The sequence below is a fragment of the Mustela nigripes genome, chromosome 4 (genome assembly GCF_022355385.1).
Source record: "Mustela nigripes isolate SB6536 chromosome 4, MUSNIG.SB6536, whole genome shotgun sequence".
Classification (NCBI taxonomy): domain Eukaryota; kingdom Metazoa; phylum Chordata; class Mammalia; order Carnivora; family Mustelidae; genus Mustela; species Mustela nigripes.
This window is the reverse complement of record NC_081560.1, coordinates 125888988-125902641: the sequence shown is the minus strand read 5'-3', so window position 1 is coordinate 125902641 and position 13654 is coordinate 125888988. Positions and strand designations below refer to the sequence as shown.

General features: G+C 37.5%; 1 protein-coding gene across 4 annotated transcripts in view; it reads right to left on the bottom strand.

The window, feature by feature from the left end:
* Positions 1 to 13654, bottom strand: part of BICC1 (BicC family RNA binding protein 1) — a 262369-nt gene that overhangs the window by 106586 nt on the left and 142129 nt on the right. For all 4 annotated transcript variants that reach the window (XM_059397444.1, XM_059397442.1, XM_059397443.1 and 1 more), the window contains exon 3: positions 4154 to 4223. In XM_059397444.1, the coding sequence (XP_059253427.1) occupies positions 4154 to 4220 (67 nt within the window). In that variant the 5' untranslated portion in view covers positions 4221 to 4223. The remainder of the gene's footprint in view (positions 1 to 4153; positions 4224 to 13654) is intronic.

The window sequence follows — 13654 nt, the reverse complement described above, 5'->3', positions numbered from 1 at the left end:
GTGAACAACTTATAGTTTTTCTCAAGCTAAGATTTCCTATTAGATACCACTTGTTCTGATGGAATGCAACCAAAAATAATAAAACCTCATTTTAATGATCCTTTTCCTTATTCCAGGAGGGAGAAAATAGCCAAACTTGGTGCCCAACTCCCTCCAAACCAGGATACATCATGCAATTCAGCCACAACTTTCATTCCTGATCATTCCGGGACATCTTGAATTGTCATAAAAGAAACACTTGCAGAGAAAAGTTTCTATCATTAAATTCTGTAAGACAACTCTTTCCCAGAACAAAAGCCAATAAAGCTTCATCAATGCTGACCACATTTATCTGGAATTTGGCATAAAAACTTTAAACAATTTTCACTCACATTTATAACCCTGCCAGTTTAAGAAGGAGACTGATGAGCAAATTAAGGGCAAAAAGAAGACTGTAAGAAAAATATTTACTGTATTTAAGAGAACAATCTCATCTAGTATCACATGCAGCATAATCATACCAGTGTGATAAATTCTCATTAAAAAACACTTTTATCTATTTGTTAAGGCAGGTCTGGCAGGACTTCTATTTAGCAAAACAGTCAAACTTGTTCAAAATGCTATCTGTAATTTAATGAAGCTGCATTTGCTTTAAAACAGGCTGTAATTCAGAATAGCATATTCAAAATTTTAATGAGTGCCTAAAGTTATTCTGTTGGTAAGGCTTTAAAGTATTAAACATCTTAATCCTTAAGGACAGTCTTCATGAACATATACCTCTGATTCTTCTATTTAAGGCAGAATATTCTAGCATTCTGAATCTAAAAGATGGAAAGAGTTTTATTTACTTCCACACAAAATAAATGTGCATTATACACAAAAAAATACTAAATATTGCTTTATTTTCTTCATCATTAGGATAATCCTAGAGTTGCCTACTTAATCGTCCATTATATTGAATCTTAAATTCTCAGTTCTGTCTCTAATGAGAATTCAACCTTCCAATAATTTCATATACTTGTAAATTCTAAAAAATTCTATAGTCCCTGAGTTTTATATGACAAAACAGGCTCCTTGCCAAAATGCCATGCTTACTAAATGGAAATGTTTCTATTACATTTTTTCACTATGTTCCCTACGGCTCAAAGGAATGGAGGAGGAGTAAAAAGGGAGGAGAAAGGGGAGAAAGGGGTGGAGAGAGGGACAATTACCAGGTGGCTTTTTACCCAAAATTATATTTCCACAGGCACAGAACAACAGTTATCACTCTAAACTTACTCATGCTGACTGACTGCAATGATGACAGAAACTTAAAATTAATGAATCCATGAAAGTGCAGTTTTTAGAAACCAAGACTGACATTATCCAGGAGAAGGGGCTGTTGAAGGACTTGTGCCTATTTTTCAATAGTAATCATCATCCACTGCCATGAACACATGGTCTCCCCGGTAACTAAGTCATGATATTTCCACATCAGATGGTGAAATTCTGGTTTCTGCAATTCAGCTTAACCATGAAAGCCATGAGAGGAACTTGTTAAGTATACACTTCCCAGTCCCATTGCAGACTGACTGAACCAGAATCTCCAGAGAAGAACCTGATTTTTCCAAGTGATACCAAATCCAGATCGCTTTCTGCCATTGTGAGGGGCAGCACCTTACCAGGACTCCAACCAATGCAGCCACACAGCCACTCTGATAAAGGGTTGATGGCTTAAAAAATAAAGCACAGGACTAAATTCTGATAGGGCAAAGAGGAGGGCAGACTGGTAACAGTAGCTATGAAAAATGTCTGTCTTGGCTTACATAGTCAACAAAGAGGATCAAAAGTCTAGAGAGTAAAATACAACACAAGCCTGTGCCTATACTGAACCACTAGCATCGTCTGGGGATTATCTGTATATCATATCACCGTGAGATTTAGAGTTTAATAACCATCCAAATATGGCACAAATCCCCATACACATTTACATTCTTGGGTCTCTTGAGTAATACTAGTTTAGTATGAAGAAGGTTCCAAATAAAGATTAACAACTGTTTTCCATACAACATTTAGAGGCAGGTATCCACATCAAATCAAAGAATGACCTTCTGAAGGTTCCCCTGCCATTTTCATTTTATTTTTACTTATTACAAATGATAATCAAACAAACCTCATCTCTGAATTTATCCATTTTAAAAGTAATATAGGAATACATATATCAGGGATGTTAGCCAAGAACTGATTCAGCAGCTGTGTGTTTAAGTAATAAGAGCAACTCAAATAAATTCTGAACTGTAAATTCCTCTGAGGAAAACTTTTGACTTTTTTCTCCCTTCCTTGAGCTCAGTCTCTCTCTTTTGGCACGTTCGGCTCATCATACAATACTGTATACATTCATAGCACTTCATAAATAATAGAAAAATAAAATGAGGTCTGTAGACATAGGCCTGGAGGGATCAATTCTTAGGCACAATTCCAAAGGTTAACTTTAACCAAGGGGAAATTTTGTTAAATTCCCCCAAAATGCACTGCTAAAATACTTCTATTTTCAAAGCAAAATGTGTAATCAAAATGTGGATTAGTTGGTCATTGTGAATGGGTTATGTATTTCAATGACCGGAAACTAATCTAAAACATTAACCTCATCTATTTATCTCCATATTATCTAAAATCTCTATAGTTGTAACCACATTTTGAAAAAAAAAAATTAATCAATTCCGAGTTTCTCATGATAGTGGGTGGGGGGGACCTAGCATGGGTAGTGCAAGAGAATAAGCCATCCAAAATTATCTGGAATCATTTTAATATTCATGTTCCCCTGGAGGTTTTCTTTGGAGACTGATCAAATTACATTTTTATTAGGATAGTAATGAAGTTTATGTCATTCTTTAAGTAAAAATACCTGACAATAGGGAAAACGAATATAATTTATATTCAAGTTTCAATTTATTCATGTAGTAGGCCAGGGATTTTTACATGGCCACAAACAACCAAATAAGTAGATAACCCACTAATAAGTAATTTCTTCTTCAGCATAATGAATATAAAACATCTCAACACGCTGAAGACTGAGACTATATCCCACAGCACTTGGCGAATGGAAGGCATGTAGAGGTTATGGGATCAAACCTAGAAATTCACCATGTCTTCTTACGACTGTTTAGCACACAGGGTTTCCCTTTCTTGCCACCATAACAGAAATGAGAAAGTAATAAGAGCAGTGTCTGTAGGAACCTCAATACACTGGAGTCCAGTTAGTCCTCACAACAACTATAAAATAACTTTCATCCCATGTGATGAGTAACTAATAAAATGAGATTAAAAGAAGGAAATCTGAACTAAAGAGAAAGAGAAAGCTTTCAATGTTTAGTATCATTTAGCAATAAAAGTCATAAGGAGAAGGGAAAGTAAATATGAAACTGAACAGCAACAGCAAAAAAGCTGGACCACAAAAGATATGTTCAGCTTGCACAATCTGTTTTTGAATTATGTGATAGTATCTCCCATCAGCCCCTAATGACTACATGTATCTTTTAATGAAGTATATACGACAAAGTTTGTTGAGACTAAGGTTATACTTTGAAAAAATATCCATAAATATATTTACTGGCAGGTCACTTGAAAATACTATGTAATCTGGGGGAAAAAAATAAATAATGGTGCCTGTACTTCCATTCTTGACCATCCATCCATTGGGTGATGTGTTCTAGGATAAAACAGAAGAAAGGCCATGCAAGGCAAACACTCAGCCTGAAAGAAAAATGTACTGGGTTCACCAGTTAGACATGTGAAGAGAAGAAGCATACATGAAAGGAAGCCTAAGGTTTCTAACATATGAGAAGAAGAAAAAGATAGCTCTTAAATTCGTGTGGTACAAAACAAGAAGTTTATGTGTTGAAAACATGCTGTTACATTCAGAAGTCACCATGACTCATGGCCATTGAATGAAAGAACATCACTGAAATCGTAATTTGCTATGGTATCTTCCATAATAACATTTCCATTACAATGAAATACTTAATGTTTTTTTGGTTGTTGGATAAAAGGCATCATTCTTAATTACGGTAAACTTTCCAAAACATCACTATTTCACAAATATTTGGGGACAGACATGATAAAAATAAAGGCAAACTTCCAGTAATTCCAGTCCTCATTATCAAAGCCACCAATTTCTCCATCTCTCATGATTTACCTTTCTTGGATTTGGCTCCGATCTTCAGTTTTGATGGCCAAGCAATCTGTGTATTTGTTTCCTCCATGATCTGTAACAGAAATTAAAAGAGAAAAATATTGATTCAATTAAGAACTTGTATTTACAGATAAGATTCCTCTAAAGAAATTATTTTCAAGTCTTTAGTCTCATGCTGATAAAATGACCTCATTTGAAAACAACGCAAAAAAAACTTGCTGAAAAAAGAGATTCATTTTTATAAGCCTTTAATCTATTAGAAATATTCAAGTATATTTTGTTACTCCCAGTGTTCCTCTCCGTTATGCTTCAGAGTTTTTAACATAGAGACAACAAGACCAAAAGTACATGAACAAGTAATTGACCCCACTTGACGCCAGAACTGTCAGAGATGCTTGTGCTGAATAAAATTCCCCAAGACTATTGCCAACAGATTGCAACACACCAAACATAATCCTTGTAACACAAAACTACATGGGTTAGGCCATACTAAATGAAGACTTTTTTTTTCTGGGAAAAAAATTAATAACTTGCTTTGGGCACATTTGTATTTCATTAAAACTGATGAAAAACCTCTAAACACGACATCATGTCGTAAGGCTGCATTCCCGTCATCCTTTGCCTGGTGCAAAATGGCATCTTTGCCACAACTCTTTTCTGCTTCCATGAGACTAACACAGGCCGGAGTGACCAGGACCCAAATGTGTGAAGGTGTAAGAAGGAGTAAGGGAAACAACCACCACAGAGTAAAAGTGGTAGATGGCAAATAAGAAAGAGTAACCAAAAACTGTTCACCCTTTTTCCTTCTCTACTTTTATCACATGAGTAAGACTAGACTAATGTTTACTTTGTACCATGAGTACAGAATTCGTCAAAGAAACTGACAGGGCAAACAACTAAACAAACTAATAGGCAAATAAAACCAGTACATATTAATCACTTCATTTAGAGTAGGATAGTCTATACTTTTATTTTTTTAAAGATTTTATTTACTTAGTTGTCAGGGAGGGAGAGAGCGAGAGAGCACAAGCACGGAGAGCAGCAGGCAGTGGGAGAAGCAGGCTCCCTGCTGACCAAGGAGCTGGATGCTGGGCTCAATCTCAGGACCCTGGGATCATGACCCGAGATGAAGGCAGATGCTTCACCAACTAAGCCACCCAAGTGCCCCAATATGATTTTTAATATGGATTTAGAGTTAACTAAACAAATTAAAGGTGAAGACAACTAAGCACGGTGCAGTTAACAAAAAGTACCTTTATCCCTTCAGTATTGGCTATGTACTGTGTATAAGGCTACAGAGTTAAAATATTAACATGCATCTTACTTTACATAATCCCCTTTTCACAGCATAAAAGAACTTCCAGCAGATGTTTCAAACTGGAAGCCCACAGATGCATTTTGTCTACCCATCATAATGTTTTTAAAACATGAGCCAACATTTTTAACTCTGAAAATTTCACATAGAAATTAAGATTTCTGGTTCTTTGGAGAACTTGACAGATTTAGCACTTGAAGCCCACATTCCCACATGGCAACACTTGGCTGGCATTGAGGACTGGATGCCCAGGAGGCTCTCGGCTGTCCCCCAACCCCCACTGGGTCTCTTACATAGAGGTCAAGAGCCACTTGCCATTATCATCACATCTGTATTATTCACTTGCCATATACCATGGTGTTTGCACTTTTATATTTTTCTCAGAGAAATATTTCTCTGCACCTGTGTATCTATTAAAGACTGAAAAACCCAGGTGAGATCACACTGTCCTCACTAAGTGAAGGTACTGGCCTGGGCCTGAAAGTAGATGAACTTGTTCAGCCCAACCCTGTAAGACCTAGCCCCTCTTCTTTTCCTACCATCCATGCTGCCCTTGTTGGTTGTCTCCACCATTAAATTTTTAGCTCTAAATCCATATTTAAAAATAAAATAAATATTACCATCTTCAGCTTACTCTTCTTCCCAGCAGAGCAAACATGCACAGCAGGTTTCCTGTAGGGCCTCTGTGTCTACACACACTTGTCCAGCTGCCACAGCCCCTTCTACTCCTGCATGACCCAACCCCAATTTTTCCCATCTCACTGTGCTGAAATTCCCAATCTGAAATTCTCCTGTTTTGTGTTTATTTGTTTATAATCTGTCTCTGCAAAATAAAAATAAGCTTTCCACCCTACACATAGCAAGCAAAGGATACATGTGGGTAAATGAGTTTTCACAGCATGCTTATGAAGTAGACCTGTTTATTCCTCACACAGCTAGAAAGCAGCAGAGTAGAGATAAAAACGCCAGACCGCTTGCAAAGACCATACTTTTAAAACCAGACTGCTTACAAAGACTGAACCATACGGAACATAGGGCCTCTTTTTAAAACATGTATATACAAATTTGAAAATAAGCTTTAAGATTTGTGCATGACAAATGGCTTTAACATCTTACAAGGATTTATCAAGAGCATACCTAGGTACCACAAGTTCCAGGATCCATAACTATGATTAAGACACAATTCCTGGTGTCCACAAGCTTACAGTCCAGTCAGGGACACATGCAAAAATGCCAACTGCTGACAGTGAACTGGGTGGCTACACAGGACCTGCTCACAAAGATGGCTCAAAGCCACTGTTTTGAAAGGTCAGGTTAAGGGAGATGGTTAGTAAAGATTTTCTAAAATACAATCTACAAAATCACTCAAGTCTTGAAAGGCAAGTAAAAGTAAATTTATGAATAAGTTCAATAGTCTCTGAATGAGGGCAGGAAGCCCCAATTAGGGGAGACTTCTCATTGGTCACATTTTAACACTTATACTTTCAAGAACTATACATACGTACATACATACACATCTTCAAAGTGACTAAAAATTGATTCAGAATTTTCCTCGAAGAGATAAAATGGGAAAATGAGATCTTACTATAATTCTGTTAATAGGGAAGCAGTAAGAAAATAATCTATATACCTTTCTTTTCCTGAGTTAAATAATTTGGCCGTTTAATCCGGTAAATTATTTTGGCAACATATGGTGGTAAGACATAACTTTCTAAAATCTTAATCATTTGCAGAACTTCCTAGGAATCACCCTGTATATATGTTTGATCTCTTCTTAATAAACAACAATAGATGCTCCATGACAGAAAATAGTATGTCAGAGAAAATATCCTCATGGAATATAATAGCCATCAAGTCAAAATGCTACTTTACACACACCTTCTCTAAGCCTCCCATCAGTCCAGGGTCTCCACTGGGCAGTGAAGTGGTGAGACTCAGAAATGCTCACTTTAAACCTACCTAACATTGACACTATCTGAGTGGGAAGGGAGACAGACTATGCCAAGCTGAGTATCCCTAACTCTAAAACCAGAGTTTTACCTTCTATAGTACATGACCTCCAAAGTTCTATGAGCTACAAGAAATGTCAACATAAATTTAAAGAAAATGAATTACTAGTTACTGGAATCTGGCACCCATAGCTGACCTTCCCTCTATGAGTAGAAAAAAGTGACTCCCCTGAATATCATCTGTGGTCAGTCAATGCCAACCACACAGGTCATTCACTAGGCTACAATCTCCATACAGAGCTCTGAGTGGATGCCTTCTCAGGTATCTCTTTATTTGTTCATCATTGTATGTAATCTAGTCATTAAGAGCAGGTGGCTCCAGAGGAGTCAAGTACCAGCTCTGCTACTTTTTAGCTATCATGATGGGTAAATTGCTTTTATCAGTCTTTCATCCTTTGTATAATTAATTATAGTACCCACTCATAGAATTGCTGTGAGGTTTTGATAAGAAAACATGTGGAAAACTCCAAACAGAGAACATGGCCCACAGTGATTATTAGATAATATTGACCCTTATGTTAATTACATATTAATTACTTTTGTTCAGTCACTGGTTCTAGAAACTAGAGATACAACAATAAATAAGATTTTGTTTCCCTCCAGGAGCTCCTGGTCTAACAAGGACGAGGACAAGTTAACCCACCACTGTGTACTGTGTGTTAAGTTTCATAATGGAGCAGAGCAATATGAGTATATGGAGGGAATCCTAGCCCAGTCATGGGTAGTCAAGGAAATTCCTATTAATGTTGTGACCTAAAGGAATAGAAACAGCTAGCTAGAGAAAAGGTAGAGAATGTGTCCCAGATAGAAATAGAATACATGTAGAAAGGTCTAGAAGGAGGGAGGGAGGTACTTCAGAGGGTCTAAGGGTAAGTCAGTATGGCTGAGGTGCTTCAAGCCTCACTTCACACATCAAGGACAACAAATGTGCCTCACCTCTTCTCCACCTGCCTACGCATCTGCACATGGGCATGTTCATATAGCCTTGAGGACATGACACAAACCAAAGCCATCCAGTTCCTGTGCTTGGCTATAATTCACTACAAATCAATTTTGAAAGCTAGAAGAGTAACTATAAATAGGAAGAGGTCATACTTAACTTACTTTTAGGAAGTCCAAATTCCCCTTAGGAAGTTCTTTTTTTTTTTTTTTTTTTAATTTATTTATTTGACAGAGAGATATTATAACAGGCAGAGAGGCAGGCAGAGAGAGAGAGGGAAGCAGGCTCCCTGCTGAGCAGAGAGCCCAATACAGGACTCAATCCCAGGACCCTGAGATCATGACCTGGGCTGAAGGCAGAGGCTTAACCCACTGAGCCACCCAGGTGCCCCTTCCCTTAGGAAGTTCTTAATGAAGCTTTTCAAACCATCACCTCCAATGACTCCAAGTCAGTTCCTACAACACAGACACTGCACACTAATAGCTGGCTTTAGCCTCAACCAGTTACGGACTAGTAGAGTGTGAAGCAGTCCTATGATAAAGGAGGAAGAGGAAGTATAGTTCTCTGTTGGGAGTATGTGTGGACAATAGTCCAGGAACCATAGGACTAAAGCTGAATTAATGGAAAAGGGGCTGGAGAATGAGCCCTGGTAGAAGTGGGATGAGGATATAAATCATAGGGGGCATAGGAGAAATTAGGGCCCTAAGCAAGTCAGAAGCTCTGTATGCAGCAAACTACTTTTTTAAAAGATGTCCTAAATGGGGGGCGCCTGGGTGGCTTAGTGGGTTAAGGCCTCTGCCTTCGGCTTGGGTCGTGATCCCAGGGTTCTGGGATCGAGCCCCAGATCAGGCTCTCTGCTCAGTGGGGAGCCTGCTTCCTCCTCTCTCTCTCTCTGCCTGCCTCTCTGCCTACTTGTGATCAATCTCTGTGAAATAAATGAAAAATCCTTTAAAAAAAAAAAAAAGATGTCCTAAATGGTCATCAAGATGAACAGAGAGGTAAATCAAGGTAAACAGGGGAGCTGGAAAAGATGAGATCCAGAAGCTGTGGCTGAAATCAAAGAAGCCACAAAAGCTCTGAGAAGAAAATGACACTCTTATGTCTTAAAAAACAAAACAAAACAAAACAAAAAAACTGAAGTGAGTTCCAACTAGGCTTTAAAAGAAAAAAATCTTATTATAGACCTGTTTCTACCTTAACAAAACCAAAGCCCAAAGAAAAAATTACTAATTTTGAATAATTTCCTATAAACATTCAATCATACCTTAAATATTTTAAATACTTATTTTAATTCATTATTCTGGATTATTCATTAATAAAGCAGCTAAAGGAAGACAGAGATAAAGCTGGGATTTCTCCTAAAGGCAAAAAAAAGAGGGGAACAAAGGCTAGAAAGCTTACATATAGTTTTAAAAAGATGTCCAAGGGATTCCAGAAAACCCTGACCTAAGTGCTTACTTTCCTTTTCAAAGAGGCCATGTCTTTGAGTTGAACAAGAGCTTAGGTGTAGACACAAATGATATAAAAGCCACTGAGCAACCGAGCCGACTAGGTTGTTGACATAACAAGTTCCTGTGACATCTAAAAGATCAGGACATTGACAGAGGAGCTAATCATGGGCAAACCATAACAGGAGCTGCTGGCAATCTTTTAGAATCTTCACAAAATCCAGACAGCGTTTTAAAAAATCTTAATAAAATGTTATTTTTTAAAAATTACAGAAATGGGACCACTAAAGCACTTAATTTTTAGGATCTCTTAATGGATGAAAACACTGACACCTTTTCAAAAGGATATTATACATTTTCCAAAATCCAATTAATTCCTACAAGGAAATCATTTTCCAGAAACCCATGTTATGCCCCAATTCTTAAGCAAGCCAGGATACTGTCCAAATGTTCAATTTGCATTCAAGGAATAATTCAATTAAGTGGCTAACTCTGACCAAACCCTCTGCAAAACATAAGATGTGTGAAATTTGAACTGAAAGCTGGGAAACATGCTTAAAATGGATAGTGCTTCCTTGCAGAGCAAAGAAGCCATGTATCACAGTGTCATTTAGATAAAGGAGTGCCTTGGTGTACAAACCACAAAACCTCCAAGAAGAAAATGACTATCTTCTATCTCAGGGAGAAATATCCTAAAGTGAGTGCCAGTTAGTTTTTTTGTTTTTGTTTCTTTAATATCATTGTCCTGGTTTCTACCTTCACAGAAATCAAAGTTCAAATGTTTACCGAAAATTATTCAACTTAAATATTTTAAAGACTTGTTCTAACTCATTATTCTGGATGCTATTATGTTCATGCCATTTCAAATAGGTGTGTTTCAAGTTATGGACATCTTCACTGTTGAGAGAGAGTCCTCAATTCTACCAATTTCGCTTTTTAGTTCTTTTATTGTAAGCAGCAATTCTCTGTCATGGGGAGAGGAGATTTGGGAGGCATTCATCTAAAGATAAAAGTATCTGAAAAATAAGTATTTGAAGTTTCCATTGTTAGACTTGTTATACTCATTACTTTCAAGGGATTAATAATGGAAATGTAACTTAATTCTTATACTAATCTTTGATCTGACGAATGGAAAATACTTCTAGTAACAAAAGTATTTGAGCCAAGAATATCAATTTTGAAACATATGATGCAATTAAAATTAAGATTGTTTATATCAGAAAGAATATGTATTTTTGTAGTTTAGGTTTGAAAGTTACTTTTTCCTGATGAAAAATCTGATGAAGGGTGCCTGGGTGGCTCAGTGGGTTAAAGCCTCTGCCTTCGGTTCAGGTAATGATCTCAGGGTCCTGGGATCGAGCCCCACATCAGGGAGCCTGCTTCCCACGACCCACCCCGCCTGCCTCTCTGCCTACTTGTGACCTCTCTCCCTCTGTGTCAAATAAATAAATAAAATCTTTAAAAAAAAAAAAGAAAGAAAGAAAAGAAAAAGAAAAGGAAAAATAAAGAAAAATCTGATGAAGATAGCATGCTGTGGATATTTAACACCTCAGGCAGTTAATTAGCCATCTTAACTTTCTTCCTAAAAACAGGGCATAATGTACCCTAATCAAAGAGTAATAGCACTGCTTTTTTAATATTAAAAACACACCTAATAAACATGGAATCTTATGTTCCTGTTTTGGTTTTAGTTTCTATTGGGAGTAAGAGAGGGACAGATGGCAAGGGAGAGTAAAGTTTACAAGGGCTGGAATTTGGAATTTAATTGGAAAGAAGTTCTATCAGCTATAGAAAAAAATTCCATCACAGATTTACAAGGAATCATTTAAATAACTTTACTTAACCAAAATAACTTGTCAAAATTAGAATGAAATAAACAAGTAAAATCTAATCAAATTCTACATATAGTTTTATCCATGATAAAAAATAATTTCTACTTCTATTCCCCAGTGCTCAAATGATAAATGTTTTTCCATCTCCAGCAAATTCCAGATTCGTACACCATTTGGAAAGAGAATATATCTACCAATGTTCACTATACTACAGATTTTGCAAGTTTGCAGCAATTATAGGATAATATCTTACAGATGATGGAAACCTTTGCCAAACCAACAATTCTACTAACGTGCTTATTTCACCAAATTCTTCAATCCAGACATAAAGTTAAAAATCCACAGGTAAGTAAACAGTATCTCAGATCAACCAACGACAAGTCTATTTATGCTGACTTTACTTGAAATATTTATTCTTGGACCAGGAAAAGAACACTGAACACTCTAACTTGACATTTATACTCTAAACTATTGAAAATTCATCATTCAAAATGGCTACCAGCTGGGAGCCATCTGCAGCCTGCTTCACACACACATACACACAAACCCAGCTCATTTGTGCTCTCTTTTCCTTATACTGATAGAGAAATAATGTCTATCCTCATGGAGAAGGCTGTTTAAAGTTACTTCATGGACTAATGGATTGTGAGTCAATTTGCTATATTTCATCACAAAGGGAGCTACGTGAGAAAAAAGAGAGAACTAGAAAACCCTGAAAAGTAGTGATGGGAAAGCAGTGAACTTCTCACACGAGGGGGTGTCTAAAAACTGAGGATGTTTATTTTGCTGAGACATTAGAAGGCTCTGTTGTATTTCATTTTAAATCCAAGAAATGCATCTCACTGATTCACTTACTCATCATCTCCAGAACCACTCCTCACATTTGTCTAATATTCTTATACATTTCCCGTGTATTCCACGCCATAATCTTGTAAATCAGATATGTGAAACCCATTTGGCAGATGAAGAAATGAGAAATCAAAGAGGTTAAGCAGCAGATAAGTATGTGGCAAAGTCTGGCTAAAATCAAAGTCCTGTGACTCTGGCAAAAGCAATTTCTGACCCACTTGGCTCATGAAGTAAGCGGAAAGCACCATATACTTACAGGGAGGTCATCTGAAAGCTCACTAGCAGCCCAACAGCTGCCCCTCAACACTCTGATTCATTCATGACAGAGTAACCAGGGATGGCCCCAGAATAGTTCAATCAAGGGAAGGACCACCACCCCCACGCACACAGAGAGAATGTCAGAAACATTTGGTTGTCACAGTGACACAACAGAGAGCCACACTGGCCAGGGTTACAGATGATGAGCTTCCAACAAAGGGCAGAACAAACCCACTCAGGATGGCCAAAGAGACAGTCCTGGCTTTGCACAGTCCCAAGATGCACAAATTTTAGTTACCCAGCTTAGGTAAACAACACCAATCCCCCAACGAGACAAGTTTACATTCCAGTTACCAAAGTACATTAATTGTGAGTAGTTGCATCAAATACACATTCCACTGCCAGCTCTTCAGTATACAAATCACTACGTATATAACATGCATCTTGATCAGTGACGAATCACAAAGCTTCTTTCGAAGTGTGTTGGGGATTACTCACTGCACATCTGTAAATACCTCATGCACAGAGGAGCAAAGCAAGTAGTTATACTGACTTCTTATCTCCCAGGGTCAAAAACAAGTGACATTTTACAAAAATGGATAATCAAAAGTGGAAACTGGCCAACCAAGATAAAAGTACAGTGACACTGCTGGAAGTGAAACTTGAGTCAGACGTCAGGCGTACAAGATCTATAGGGACAATGGGAGTGTTGACACTGGCGTTGCTGGAGGGGCTAGGATATGCAGCCAGAGGAGACTGAGTGAAGACAAACTCAGGGGCATAAACGATGAAAGCGGTTGTGACAAGGAGGAGCTGACGCCAGCAAAAAACTTCACATTAAAGAAACTCTGGG